Source organism: Muntiacus reevesi, chromosome 8 (assembly GCF_963930625.1).
Source record: "Muntiacus reevesi chromosome 8, mMunRee1.1, whole genome shotgun sequence".
In the NCBI taxonomy this organism is placed as follows: domain Eukaryota; kingdom Metazoa; phylum Chordata; class Mammalia; order Artiodactyla; family Cervidae; genus Muntiacus; species Muntiacus reevesi.
This window is the reverse complement of record NC_089256.1, coordinates 31326474-31341133: the sequence shown is the minus strand read 5'-3', so window position 1 is coordinate 31341133 and position 14660 is coordinate 31326474. Positions and strand designations below refer to the sequence as shown.

The following is a 14660-nucleotide window of genomic DNA, read 5'->3' as shown; positions in this document are numbered from 1 at the left end:
AGAGGCATCCCTTTGCTGTCCATACGACAAATGTCAAAGCTATGATTTTTCCAGTACTTACTATGGGTGTGAGTTGGAGCATAAGGAAGGCAGAGCATTGAAGAAATGATGCTTTCAAACTGTGGCGTTGGAGAAGACTCTTGAGAATTCCTTGGATAGCATGGAAATCAAACCAGTCAATCCTAAAGGAAATCAGTCCTGAATATTCATTGGAAGGACTGATGCTGAAGCTCCAATACTTTGGCCACCTGATGTGAAGAACTGACTCACTGGAAAACACCCTGATGCTGGGAAAGATGGAGGGTAGGAGGAGAGGGGGCGACAGAGGATGAGATGGTTGGATGGCATCACCTACTCAGTGGACATGAGTTTGAGCAACTCCAGGAGACAGTGAAAGACAGGGAAGCCTGGCGTGCTGCAGTCCATGTGGCAGCAAAGAGTTGGACAGACTGAGTGACTGAACAACCTATAATGAGATGGTGGTTTACTAGGCACAGATCAAGTCTTTGTTTATGTCAAATTAGTCAGATTCTCTAAAGTCACAAAAAATAGTTACATTACTTCCATAGCAACAAAAACAGGTAGCATTCGTTGAGAGCTTCCTACCTGCCATAGGTACCACACTATACATTGTATATACATTTCTTCTTTTCATGTGCAACATAAAGATACTTTTCTTCTTCTAATTCCATTTCTCAAGTAACAACTTGCACCAGTCCAACATTTGAAAAGCTCTTAGTGATATAATTCTTTCCATTAAGTCATGACTATAATTGTTAGCTTTAATTAAGCAACTGCTGTGAGCAATAGAACACCAATTTTAAAACAGGATAGAACTAAATTCTGAATGAGAAACTCAGTAAACATGAATTTTCTTCTCAAAACAATTTAACATATATGCCCATTTTAAGACAATTCCTATTTTCTTCCACATTGTATGCAGACACTTTTCCATCTGAGCCACCAGGGAAGTTGTTATTTTCTCATGAGAACATTCTAAAATTGTTTTGCCCAGTTAGAAAATATGAATTTATAGAGATGTAGGTGAAGGAGACCAATGTCTACTTATAATATTTAACTTAGTTACACATAAACATTTTAAAGTCTTCCTTTATGTAAAAAGTATACTAAATTAGAAGTTATTCTTTTTTCTCTTTCTCATGTTTTATCAAACCATTTTATTAAAAATTCTTTCCATATAGTTTCTATGTCAGTTACTTTAGTGTTATTGAAGCCACTTCATGGAAGCATCTCACCTGGCTTTCTAGAGTATATTGTGTTCACTTTAAGTCTGTTTTTGAAGACTGTCCTTGCAAATTTTGTGTTCAGCTTCAAAACCCCTTTGCCTCACTTTTCTTCCAAGAATATTTTTATGGTTTCCACTATAAAACAAATTTATTGTTTGTAAAAGTGACTGTTAGAAGTCTTATTTCAAGGTTGTGTTAAGGTGCTTAAGTCATGTTTAACAACTTGTGACCCTGTGGACTGTAACCTGCCAGGCTCCTCTGTCCATGGGGATTCTCCAGGCAAGAATACTGGAGTGAGTTACCATGCCCTCCTCCAGGGGAGCTTTCCAACCCAGGGGTTAAACTCGTCTCTTACGTCTCCTGCATTTGCAGACAGGTTCTTTACCACTTAGTGTCACTGTTTCATGGTAGCTAGCATTTTAAATCATAATAATCTCTGTTAGATTTCCTTACCACACCCTTTTTTCTCCTTTTTAAACTAATCTGATGGGTGACCTCCATAAACATCCCATAAATATCTCAAATTATCTCTGACTGCGTGTCAATACAATGCTGTTCAAAGTTAAGTAATGGAGAGAGTCTTCCAAATATGAGAAACTTTGTAAAAACTTTGGAAGATTCAAAATTAGGAATACTCTTTTCTGAGGACTGATTTTGGAAACACACACACACACACAATCATGTATGTACAGCAAATGTTTCTATTTTTAGAAACTAAAAATAGGAGTTGGGGGTCTTTTCCTTCACCCTTTTCTTTCTAATTTTTAATTGTGGTAAAATATAAAATCAACTTTATATCATCACCATTTTAAAACATTCAACTCAATGGTGTTAAGTGCATTCATGTTGTGCAGTCATCCCCACCATCCATCTCCAGACATCTTTCCATTTTGCAAGCTGGAACTCTGTACCTATTAAATGCTAACTCCCCATGTCCTCTCTCCTCAACCCCTGGCAACCACTATTCTACTTTCTGTCTCTATGCATTTGACCCTAAGTGCCTCATTAAATAGAATCATACAAACGTTTGCCTTATTTCACTCAGCATAATTGTTACTGAGTGCAAGTCTGCGTGCCCAATGTACAGTGAGGCCAAACAAACCAAAACCAAGCTTGGAGCAAAGAAAGGTTTATTTCAAGGCCCTCCAAGAAGACAAGTGGCTCAGGACCCCAAAATCCTGAACTCCTCAAAGAGCTGGAGATGTACCTGAACCCACATCTGTCTGAAGCCAGAACCTGTGTTTGTCTCATTATCTCTTGCTGTCTGTTAGGTGTAAAACACCTAATTTGTCTTCTCCATGCAATTTGAGGAGTACTTCCAGTGTAGTATTTCATGTATGCATTGCAGCAATCCTATAAATGGTTAGAATCAGTACCATCCAGATTCATATTTTATCAGTGGAGGAAACTAATTTATTGAGTCATGTGCTCACAAAACAAGCAGAGCTAGTGTTACTGAGTCCAAGCTTGTGCTGCTTGCCTCTTGACAGGCCCATAAATTGAGAGATGAGTTGTCGGGGTGAGGAATAGCAACTTTATTTGGCTAGCTGGTGGACGGAGAAGAGAAGATGGTGGACTTATGTTCCAATGAACTGTCTTGCCTGAGTTAGAATTCTGGCTTCTTTTATACTGAAAGGGGAGGGAGTAAAGTCAAATGCCTCCAGGTTCCTGTCAGCTTCCAGAGGGGATGTGTTAACTTATTCCCCCTGCAGTCATCCCCCTGCAGTTACCCACAAGTGAGCCTGGTCAGGAGGTTTCCTGCTGAAAGGTTGCAACTGTGAGCTGTGAGCTACACCGGGATTCGTGACCTCCGGAGAAGAGGATTTCAATCTGGGGTCAGAGACGAGGCTTGACCACTTGAAACTTGTGTACTAAAGCTTTATAAAGGATATTAATCCTTTGTTTCTTCATTTGCTATTATTTTCTCTCATTCTGAAGGCTGTCTTTTCACCTTGCTTATAGTTTCCTTTGTTGTGCAAAAGTTTTTAAGTTTAATTAGGTCCCATTTGTTTATTTTTGCTTTCATTTCCATTACTCTAGGAGGCGGGTCATAGAGGATCCTGCTGTGATTTATGTCGGAGAGTGTTTTGCCTATGTTCTTCTCTAGGAGTTTTATAGTTTCTGGTCTTACATTTAGATCTTTAATCCATTTTGAGTTTATTTTTGTGTATGGTGTTAGAAAGTTCTAATGAAATGGATGAAACTGGAGCCCATTATACAGAGTGAAGTAAGCCAGAAAGATAAAGACCAATACAGTGTACTAACGCATACATATGGAATTTTAAAAGATGGTAATGACAACCCTATATGCAAAACAGAAAAAGAGACACAGATGTACAGAACAGACTTTTAGACTCTGTGGGAGAAGGTGAGAGTGGGATGTTCTGAGAGAATAGCATTGAAACAAGTATACTATCAAGGGTGAAACAGATCACCAGCCCAGGCTGGATGCATGAGACAAGTGCTCAGGGCTGGTGCACTGGGAAGACCCAGAGGGATGGGATGGAGAGGGAGGCAGGAGGGGGGATCGGGATGGGGAACACATGTAAATCCATGGCTGATTCATGTCAATGTATGGCAAAAACCACTACAATATTGTAAAGTAATTAGCCTCCAACTAATAAAAATAAATGGGAAAAAAATAAAGTATAAAGGGTAGAGGAAGCTTCTGACACAGACTTCAGAAGGGGGCAGAAAGAGTGCCCCCTTTGCTAGTTTTAAGCAAGGAGTTATATATCTGTTAAAGAATCACCTCGAAACTGAGAGAGTTGCATCAGGTGCTTCTCCCGAAACACGCATTTTGAGACAGCTTTGGCAGAAGCTGAATCATCCCTGGGCATAGAACAAGTGACATGAATCTTAAAGAAAGGCAGATTTCCAAGCAAATGCATAGTTTCATTAATATAGCTTAAGAGAACATTTCCATGAGTAAGACATAGTGGTTTGTTGAGCCATTATCGGTTCAAGGTTTGAGTCTACTGAGAACCTACTTGAAGAAAGGCAGATTCCAAGGCAAATACATAGTTAACATAGCTTAAGAAGGACATTTCCATAAGAAAAAATGCATTGCTTAGTGCAAGGTTTGAGGAAAGTTAAGTTCAAGTGGAACCAGGTGTCATCATGACAACACAGAATTTAAAAGAAACCTCTTTTATTTTTGTATAGAGAAGGAAAAAAGAAAATTTGCCACTTGCAGTTTGTTTCCTCCTCCTGCTTAAGAGAGAAAAAAATCATCTGCCACTTGCCGTCTATTTCCTCAGCTTGGGGACCCCTAGCCTTCCTACCTGTTACCTTCTCATTGTGAGCTAAACAAGTATATTTTAGTTTAACACTCAGGGCTTCCCCAGTGGCTCTGTGGTAAATTATCTGCCTGCAATGCAGGAGACACAGGAGATCTGGGTTTGATCCCTGGGTCGGGAGGATGCCCTGGAGGAGGAAAGGGCAACCCACTCCAGTATTCTTGCCTGGGAAATCCCATGGACAGAGGAGCCTGGTGGGCTACAGTCCATGGGATTGCAAAGAGTCAGACACCACTGAGCATGTACACGTATAGGCATGGGAGGTAGGATTCCCTGAGAGAGGCTGTCATGTCTAATTTATAGGCAACATCCTTTAATAATTTACTTGTGTGTGTGTGTGTGTTAAGTCGCTTCAGTCGGTCTGACTCTTTGTGACCTTATGGACTGTAGCCCACCTGCTGGGTTCCTCTGGTCCACAGGATTCTCCAGGCAAGAATACTAGAGTGGGTTGCCATGCCATTCTCCAGGAGATCTTCCCGACCCAGGTATCGAACCTGCATCTCTTATGTCTCCTGCATTGGCAGGCAGGTTCTTTACCACTAGCGCCACCTGGAAAGCCCTATACTTGTAACAGAATACAAAGTTTTTTCTTTATTACACTAGGACTCAAACCCAGCTCCTTTCATTCTAGACCCAGAGTACCTCTCCCTTTCCCATGTTCCCTTTTACTCTACTGGGCAGGGTGTGTAAGGAAGTTATCTGGCCTCATTAAGTCAAAGTTAGCTGTTCATATTTGCAGACCCTCTTTTGATGAAAACCTCATGGTTTCATCACGGTTTCACTACTTTCTACTTTATCTTGAATCAGTTCAGCAAAAGGCATGATATTTACCATCCCCTTTCACATCCAGTATTAGATCAAGAGGTCCTATTAGTTAGTAGGATTCAGAAAGTCATTCTTCAGATCTTGATTGGATAATACTGTGTGCTAGGCACTATGCCTATCACTGGAAACCCAGAGACAGAGAAATGAGACATTGTCCTTGTCTCTAAGAACTTATACTATAGCAGGAATGTAACACAGAAAACAGACCGTGACACAGTATAGCAGAAAAAGTTTCTCAGGAGAAGAGGTGATATATGGTCTGCACCTTAGGGGTGAGCAGAATTTCACCAAGAAGAGAGAGTTACACAGTGTGGTTTATTCTCTGGAATAAACACAAGGAAACTTTCATCTAGTTTTAGCTGCCTGGAGGAATGTGCAAATGCACCTTCTGTTTTGTTTGAATGCTTAAGTTTTCCCAGTGTGGCTTGACTGCATGGATTAAAAATCTAGATTATTTGGATTTGCATGATTTGGAGTCATCAATGTGGGCAGTTGCTAGATGAACATTCTGATTGCCTTGCAGGTGATCCAATCGGGTCTTTGAGGATGTGAAAGGAATTATAAGGATCGTGCCATATTTTAGTCATTGTGATGGCTGTTATCGCTAGTTGGAATCGATTGGGTGGTGGCTGAGATAGTTGCTGGATTGTCTCTATGTGTGCCTTTATTCCACAGGGAGAAAGAGGCCCCCGAGGCCTTTCTGGACCCCGAGGTGAGTACAGAGGAGCCTGCTGGGCTATAGTCCATGGGGTTGCAAAGAATCAGACATGACTGAGTGACTAAGCACAGCAATGAGATAAATGACAGTGATTCTTCTACTGACTGAGAAGGATTCAGGATTAATTAAGCTTCCAAAAATGTTCAGCCTGGCGGGCTATAGTCCATGGGTCACAGAGTTGGACACGATTGAGCACACACACACATTCATAAGAAAACAATTAGAAAAATCCTTATTAAGGGATATTTAGCAAAATAACTGGTCTGGAATGTCAATGTTGTGTAAATAGACCAATAACTGGGAAACAGTTGTGACTAGGATACCTCAGAGCCAAGACAGCTCAATGCACCGTACAATGCTTGGCTGGGTCCCAGAACAACAATGAAAACAGCCTTAATGGCATTCCTGGGACAAGTATGTAAATCTGAACAGAGATTATATGTTAGAAAATAATTTTGCATCCATATAGACATATTTTAGTGTGATGACTCTACTGTGCTTATATAGGAGAATGTCTTTGCTCTTGAAAGATACATGCTGAATATTCAGAAGCAAAATGCCATACTTCCAATTGATCCTCAAATTGATCCTCAGCAAAATATGTACATATATTATCTATGTATTTGTACAGACAGACATTTAGCAAATATGGCTCAATGATAATAATGGGTGTTCACAATGCTGTTCTTTGAAACTACAACTTTTTTCTGTAGTTTTAAATTTTTTCAAAATAAAAAAGTTGGGGGAAAACTAATACACGTTCATCACAGAGTATCTCAACAATTCAGAGAATAAGATTAAGGAAAAGAACTGTATAAACTGCTGGGTGTTTATCCTTCTAGGATAAATGAATATAGATACATTTTACCAATCTGGACCCTTTGTTGAATACAGAGTTTGTAATCTGTTTTTTTCACTTGAGTATTATACCATGGATGTTCTCCTCATTACAAAATAGTTTTCTAAACTATTTTTTATGGTTTAATAATAGTCTAAACTGTGAAGGTGCCACTGTTTATATGAACAACTTGTTACTAGACTTTCAAGTGTAGAAGTGATTAAACGTCTCTATATCAACCATCCTTGGAGCTAAATCTTTCAGTTGGCCCATAATGAGCTTCTGGGTAAATTTCTAGAATTGTGAAGACTGGGTCCAAGTATGTACACACCTCAAGCCATGGCAGACACAGTTGTGACTACACAATGCTCTCTCGACCCTTTCTTCCTTGCTAAGAAATCCTCAGCTTTGTTCGCTGCAACAACACACCAGGCTGCAAGGGGCCAATTTATGACGGGTCTAAACCAATCATCGCGATCTCAGGACCTTTGTCAGAGACTTGCTTTCTCTGGCTCTCTTAAAACGGGATGAGGGCAGGTGGGGAGAACAGAATCCAGCCAATGGGCCAAATGAGTTCTAGAGAGAATATTGCTGGGTGTACTCAGGTGAGGAAAAGCCCCTTTCCTTCTCGCATCTTACGTGCATCTTATGCAAAGGTGAAGATGAAATGCTTTATGGTGTCAAGCCCAAGAACCACGCTGAGGATGGCACTGTGGAAAGGAAGGGGCTGAGTCCCTGAGGATACCACTGGATTTTGATGACATCATCGAGCTGGTGTAACAAGACCTGGAGTCACCCACCCCCGGACTATCAAACACATTTATTAGCTAAACACTGCCAGTCAGGCTTTCTGTCACTTGCATATTTTAAAAAAACAAAAAACATGAAAAACAGCAGTCCTGATGGATGGGTGTTATCTGATTGCCTTCCAGAAAAGTCGTATTGGTTTTCGTTTTCCCCAGAAGTGTGAAGCCATGACCGGTTTCCCCTTCCTTCCCCAAACACTAGGCTCATGGTCAAGTTTCTCTTTCCAGATTACATTGAATCTGCACTGCAAGTCAACTTAGAACTAACACCAAGGAAAGACTGCTCTCCAGAGGGCTCTCTTCTCATAGCACTTCACAGGCTACAATGTCAGCTCAGTTCAGTTCAGTCGCTCAGTCAGGTCTGACTTTTTTTGACCCCATGGACTGCAGCATGCCAGGCCTCCCTGTCCATCACCAACTCCTGAAACTTGCTCAAACTCATGTCCATCGAGTTAGTGATGCCATCCAACCATCTCATCCTCTATCATCCCCTTCTCCGCCTGCCCTCAATCTTTCCCAGCATCAGGGTCTTTTCCAAAGAGTCAGTTCTTTGCATCAGATGGCCAAAGTATTGGAGTTTCAGCTTCAACATCAGTCCTTCCAATGAACACCCAGGACTGATCTCCTTTAGGATGGACTGGTTGGATCTCCTTGCAGTCCAAGGGACTCTCAAGAGTCTTCTCCAACACCACAGCTCAAAAGCATCAATTCTTCAATTGTCAGCTTTCTTTATAGCCCAATTCTCACATCCATACATGACTACTGGAAAAACCATAGTCTTGACTAGACAGAACTTTGGTGATAAAGTAATGTCTCTGCTTTTTTAATATGCTGTCTAGGTTGGTCATAGCTTTTCTTCCAAGGGGCAGCCATCTTTTAATTTCATGGCTGCAATCACCATCTGCAGTGATTCTGAAGCCCACGAAAATAAAGTCTGTCACTGTTTCCTTTGTTTCCCCATCTATTTGACATGAAGTGATGGGACCAGATGCCATGATCTTAGTTTTCTGAATGTTGAGCTTTAAGCCAAATTTTTCACTCTCCTCTTTCACCTTCATCAAGAGGCTCTTTACTTCTTCGCTTTCTGCCATAAGGGTGGTGTCATCTGCATATCTGAGGTTATTGATATTTCTCCTGGCAATCTTGATTCTAGCTTGTGCTTCATCCAGCCTGGCATTTCGCATGATGTACTCTGCATATAAATTAAATAAGCAGGGTGACAATATACAGAGTTTACGCACTCCTTTCCCAATTTGAAACCAGTTTGTTGTTTCATGTGTGGTTCTAACTGTTGCTTCTTGACCTGCATACAGATTTCCCAGGAGGCTGGTCAGATGGTCTGATATTCCCACCTCCTAAAGAATTTTCCACAGTTTGTTGTGATCCATCCTGTCAAAGGCTTTAGCATAGTCAATGAAGCAGAAGTAGATGTTTTTCTGGAATTCTCTTGCTTTTTTGATGATCCAACGTATGTTGACAATTTAATCTCTGGTTCCTCTGACTTTTCTAAATTCAGCTTGAACATCTGGAAGTTCATGGTTCACATACTGTTGAAGCCTGGCTTGGAGAATTTTGAACCACCAGCTAGCTGCCTGCTTAGCTAGCTGTAGGAGTAACTTCTATTATCCAAATCTATTCAAAGAATACTTAATTAAGATCCTTCTTTGAGCTCTGCATAGTAAAAAGCATAGGGAACCTAGATGCAACATGTTATGACATTGCATCAGTCACAGCTCTTGTTTGCACACACAATTTGGGTATCTGGTGTTCAAGATTAATAACCCTCAGCTAAAGTCAGCCATGGAGGCCTCTGAACTGCGTGGTGCTGTGGTGGACACACACTAGATAGTTTGTACAGGGGCCTTTCTTCCCAACAGTGAAACAGGAGCAAACCACGTTTTATACGGATCAGATCCTTTCACCCTCTGACTCCTGGAAATTTTGAAAAGATGTCTCTAATAGTCCAACCTTGCCCATGAGGAAACTGGGGCCCACACGGGTTAAAAGTTGTTTCTCTGCTGTTCCCTTAGCTCAACACCATAGCTGATGGAGTGGCTGGCTATTCATAGGGCTTCTGATCTCAACTCACCAAAGAAAATCCTCCCAGCTGGTCCAAAATAACTGCAGTTGACAAAAGGATGAGACATTCTTGCAGCAAGTCATGGCAATTTTCTCACATAGCTACATAATTATCTTTTTACAAACTGGATTTTATTCAGTACCTGGATGTGTATCAAATGGTTGTGAACCGGGCATATTCCCGGGAGGAGACCCAGGAAGGTTTTGTCAAAGGATGCAAACTGGAGTTCAAAGTAATAGTGGTTCCTCTATAGTTACATAAGCATGTGCTATGCAGACTTCACTCCTGGCAACTGGGAATGATGAACTGGGAGGACTTGGGTTATTTTAGTCTTTTTCCGAGTCATGCATTTTAATGTCTAGGACATAAAAATCTAAAATTTGCTTACAAAAAATTTAGTGTCTGCCAAGGTATACTTTTGCTTCTGTGATGACTCCTGTCAGGACACTTCTTGGATTTAGAGCTAGACAAGGGTCTTATCTTTTAAAATGACTGGTACCTGATACACATCAGTTAACACAGGCAGTAACAGAAAGCAAGCCAGCAGTGTAAAATCCTGAGCATTGTTCAAATTATAAAATTGGAGAATTTTAAAACTGGAAAGATCTTAGGCATCCTTGAGTCTAATGGTTTCATTTTGGAGATGAGGAAACCAAGGACCAGAAATGTAAATAACTTACATTATTAATGCTGTGTAAGATAAGATTCGTAAAAAAACAAACAAAAAAACCTAAGAGGCAAGGATATAGGTGGGGATTAGCATTCAGAGTTCCTGTCTCTGTGGATAACGGAGTCCTACGGGTTTGTTCTCTGGTTTTCTATGTTGATCCAACCTGGTGCCCACGTCTTCTGCAGCAGCTATCATCTGCTCCCCTGGGTACCAGTATCCCTAGGCAAACAAGAGACCGGCTTACCTGGTGTCCACGCCTTCCTTTTTCTCCCTTAGGGCCTTGGATGAAACTATCAACTCCAGGATCCCCCTGAGAAAATGAAAGTTTCTTAGCTCAATTGGGCAGGAAAGACAAGGAAATAAGGTACAGGAAGTAAGACTGGAAAAATAAAAGGTACCAAAGTGGTGTCTTTTCATTGTCTGGATCTGCTCGATCATCCCAAATACCCAATGCAACTAAAATTCCAAACTTCTTAAGAACCCAGCTGTTCTATTAGATGGGTTTTCTCTACAATCTCTTATCTGTTGCAATACTTAGATAGGCTGAACAGACGCCTCATTAATTAGCAATTCATTATTCTCTGCTGTTGTGCCCAAGAAAACAGTTCACAGTCCCTGGATGAAAGCAACAGAAACCCCTCAACCATAACTCACAGCATCTCCCTTAACTCAGGCGCTCCATGCTCTCCAGGTTGTCCGGGTGGTCCCGTCAAGCCCTTAAATCACATTAAAAGACAACGGTCACTTTTTAAAGTCACCTATTGCCTAAAGGGAGAGGAGAAGTGAGACTTAAATTAAAAGAGCAATTTAGGACTTGAACTTTAAAGCATTCACTGCCAAAGAGGTGAGAAGGAGACACAGGGGAAAAAGAACACACTTTTATTGGAAATCTGTGACACCCCTAGCCCTAGATGTATATTACCTCATTTAACACTGACAACTCAAGAATTAACCCATTTGGGTATGAGGAACTTGGACCTCACCTCCCCACCTCCAAATCCCTGGATCTTTACACAGCTTCCTGTGCTCCTACATATATACACATGTAAGAAAAATAAGAAGGTTTTCTTCATCACAGATGTGCACAGCATTAGCAGAGCAAGTGATCTCATGAGAAAAAAAAAAAAGGAGGAGAAAGAGATAAAACATGCTTGCAGAGGTCCTAACTGCTCTAGATGGGGAACCAAAGAGGTGGAGCCACTTGCTATGAGACTATGACATGATGAGCAAATGGTTGCTTCTCTTAAAATTTGCCATTAATGGTACCATCTCTGTGTCCTAGTTCCTACAGAGCCACAGAGTCGGAGAGAGCCACTCCACTGCAGGAACTTTCTGCAGAGGATGTTATGTATGCGGTGAAGAACAGGGAGGCCTGGCGTGCTGCAGTTCATGTGGTCAAAAAGAGTCGGACACGACTGAGCGACTGAACTGAAGTGATGGAGAGTATACACACTCTGAGAATAGTGACGTGGGGGCACCCCCTCTGAGATCTGGGTCTCAGACACACAGGAAACGGCTGTTCTCTGGGCTCTACAAGAAGCCACCGCCTCATGTTACTGGAGACCCCTCCCCAACTCATCCCTGGCCTGAAATAGTGATAAGAGGAAATTCATGACTTCAAATTCCCATCCTACTGATTAATTTACTAGCAAGGCAAATTTATTTGACTTCTCTAAGACAATCTTCTCTTTTGTAAAACCGATACACCTATCTTATTAGGGCTGTTACAGGGAGTCAATAGAAAAATAAAATGCTAAGTATAAAATCTGGCGTATCGTTCCTATTTTGTTTTGTCCAACATCTAGCTCCTCCTTTTGCTGACCCAGATGCTGGCTTCCAGAGTAATCCTCCACATCGATGGCTGTGAATATGTTCTTCTTTGCCTATAAACCTTCCTGCTGAAAGTTTCTAGGCCAGCTGAAACTTAGCCTGGAATACCCTGTGTGTGCCTCTCACAGAGGTCGGAGTGAAGACTGTCTTGATTTCCTGCATTCCCTGGAATGCCTGAGTCCTGCCTGCCCTCAGCACATCCTCAAAGGCCCACAGGGCATCAGTAGGGAGGTCTGGTCTCTTCCCCCTTCCTCCTTCCTCACCATTGGGTTGTTACTAATCCAAATTGCCTCCTGTCTTTATTTCCTCAATGAAGGCTTCCTGACTGCACAGGTTGGATCAGATGCCCCTGAAATTTACCTCCTTTTCATATACTTATCTCAGCAGTAATCTTAAATCTGTTTCCATGACTATTTCATTCATGTCTGTCTTTCCCCCTAAAAGGCCAGTTCTGAGTCACAGAACTCATGCCTGAATTACAACAGATTCTCAGGAAATATTTACGATTGATTGGATGGAGAAGGATACTCTCTTTTAGACTCCTCTCCAAGTCACTGTGTGTTCCCATTCTTCTTCATCTGCACCTTTCTTACAGATTTTATTTTAGCCTATCTTGTGTTAGAACTCTTCCTACACAAATCCAATCTCCTGCACCAGTTAACCAGCTCTTTGTTGGTCATAGGTTTCCCTGGTGGCTTAGATGGTTAACCGTCTGCCCACAATGCCGGAGACCTGGCTTCGAGTCCAGGCTTGGAAAGATCCCCTGGAGAAGGAAATGGCAACCCACTCCAGTGCTCTTGCCTGGAAAATCTCATGGATGGAGGAGCCTGGTAGGTTACAGTCCATGGAGTTGCAAAGAGTTGGACATGACTGAGCGACTTCACTTCACTCACTTTGTTGGCCATAACCATGACTTGTTTACCTTTGAACCATCTCTGTATCTACCAAAATGCCCTGCAGATAGGAAGCACTTGAAGGGCATTTACTGAGTTGAACAAAATTTGGTGGAAACTGAAGGCTCTCCAGTCTTGAAGGAAGTGTGATATTCCCCACCTTCTCCACAATTTTGGTCTACAAACTACAGGCTGGAAACTGAACCTCAATAAAAAGCCATGCCTTGTAACTCTGTTTTACTTACCAGGAAATCAATGCATTATTCTAATTCCATGAGGGGTACAAAGAAATAAATAAATTTTACCCCTTTTAGCCAATCAACAGAAGCTGATTATGGTGCTGTGCCCTTCAGGCTGGATTCCATAATTGACTAGTGATGTCTGCCAAAGGCACAGCAAGGGGGAATGGCGGTACTGACATCGGGTATCTGCCTTCCCTCACACAGAGAGATAACTTCAAGCTGATAGGGCGAAAAGTGCACATGGGAAGGACGGAGAGACGGGGAAGACCGCCAGACTGACAGGGCCAAGGAGGGCATCACAAGGGAGAAAGAAAGAAGATGGGAACTGAAGGAAAAGTGATATTCAAATAAGCATTGAAGATGAAGGCAGGGAGGAGATAGGGGAGCAGAGAGTGGGAGCTTGGGGTTAGCAGAAGGCAAACTAGTATCCACAGGATTAAACAACAAAGTCCTGCAGGATTATACTATATGTGATAAACCAGAATTGAAAAAAATATAAAAAAGAATAAATACATATGTATAACTGAATCACTCTGCCATACAGCAGAAGTTATTACAACATTGCAAGTCAATTACACTTCAATAAAGTTTTTAAAAATCTTGTAAAAAGATGGAGTCAGGGGAAGGGTATCCAAGGATGGGGAGCTTGGCACAGGCTGAGACACAGAGGCAGGGATGCAGAAGGAACCCTCAGGAGACGGTAGGAAGCACAGTCTGGCTGGGAAAGACACAGGTTCTTGGCCGAGATTAGAGAAGGGTGTGGTTGAAAGGCCTTGGATGGGAGATGAAATCCTTGGTGACAGGGAGCCACAGTCAGCTGGTGAGACAGGGAGTGACGCATGTAATAAACCACAAAAGGCAGGCAACTTGGTTTAACTGTTCCTCTCACTATCAGCAGAGCCAGGCCTTCAGTAAAGACTCCAAATACTCACCTGGTATCTATTGCCCTTTAACTCCCAGTCTAGTATAAAGTCACTAGATGATTCTTTCCCAGAGCTTAAAAATAAGCTGTCAAGGTGAGTTTACACAGCAGGAATATGAAAAATAGGAGAGAGGGATATCCTCACACTTTACCCTATTTCCTCGATTTCCTTTTTCTCCTGATGACCCTGGGACTCCACAATCACCCTAGGAAAAGAAAAGGAAACATACAAAGAATCCTTGTTACGTGAGTCACACCGGAAACCTTCACATGCTTTCACATTCTAGCCA

At 41.8% G+C, this 14660-nt stretch overlaps 1 protein-coding gene across 1 annotated transcript in view; it reads left to right on the top strand.

Annotated features, from left to right (window-relative positions):
- The window catches only part of LOC136172936 (collagen alpha-4(VI) chain-like), a 107100-nt gene that overhangs the window by 25262 nt on the left and 67178 nt on the right, over positions 1-14660 (top strand). The window contains 1 exon segment of the mRNA XM_065942103.1: positions 6047-6083. Within this exon segment, the coding sequence (XP_065798175.1) occupies positions 6047-6083 (37 nt within the window).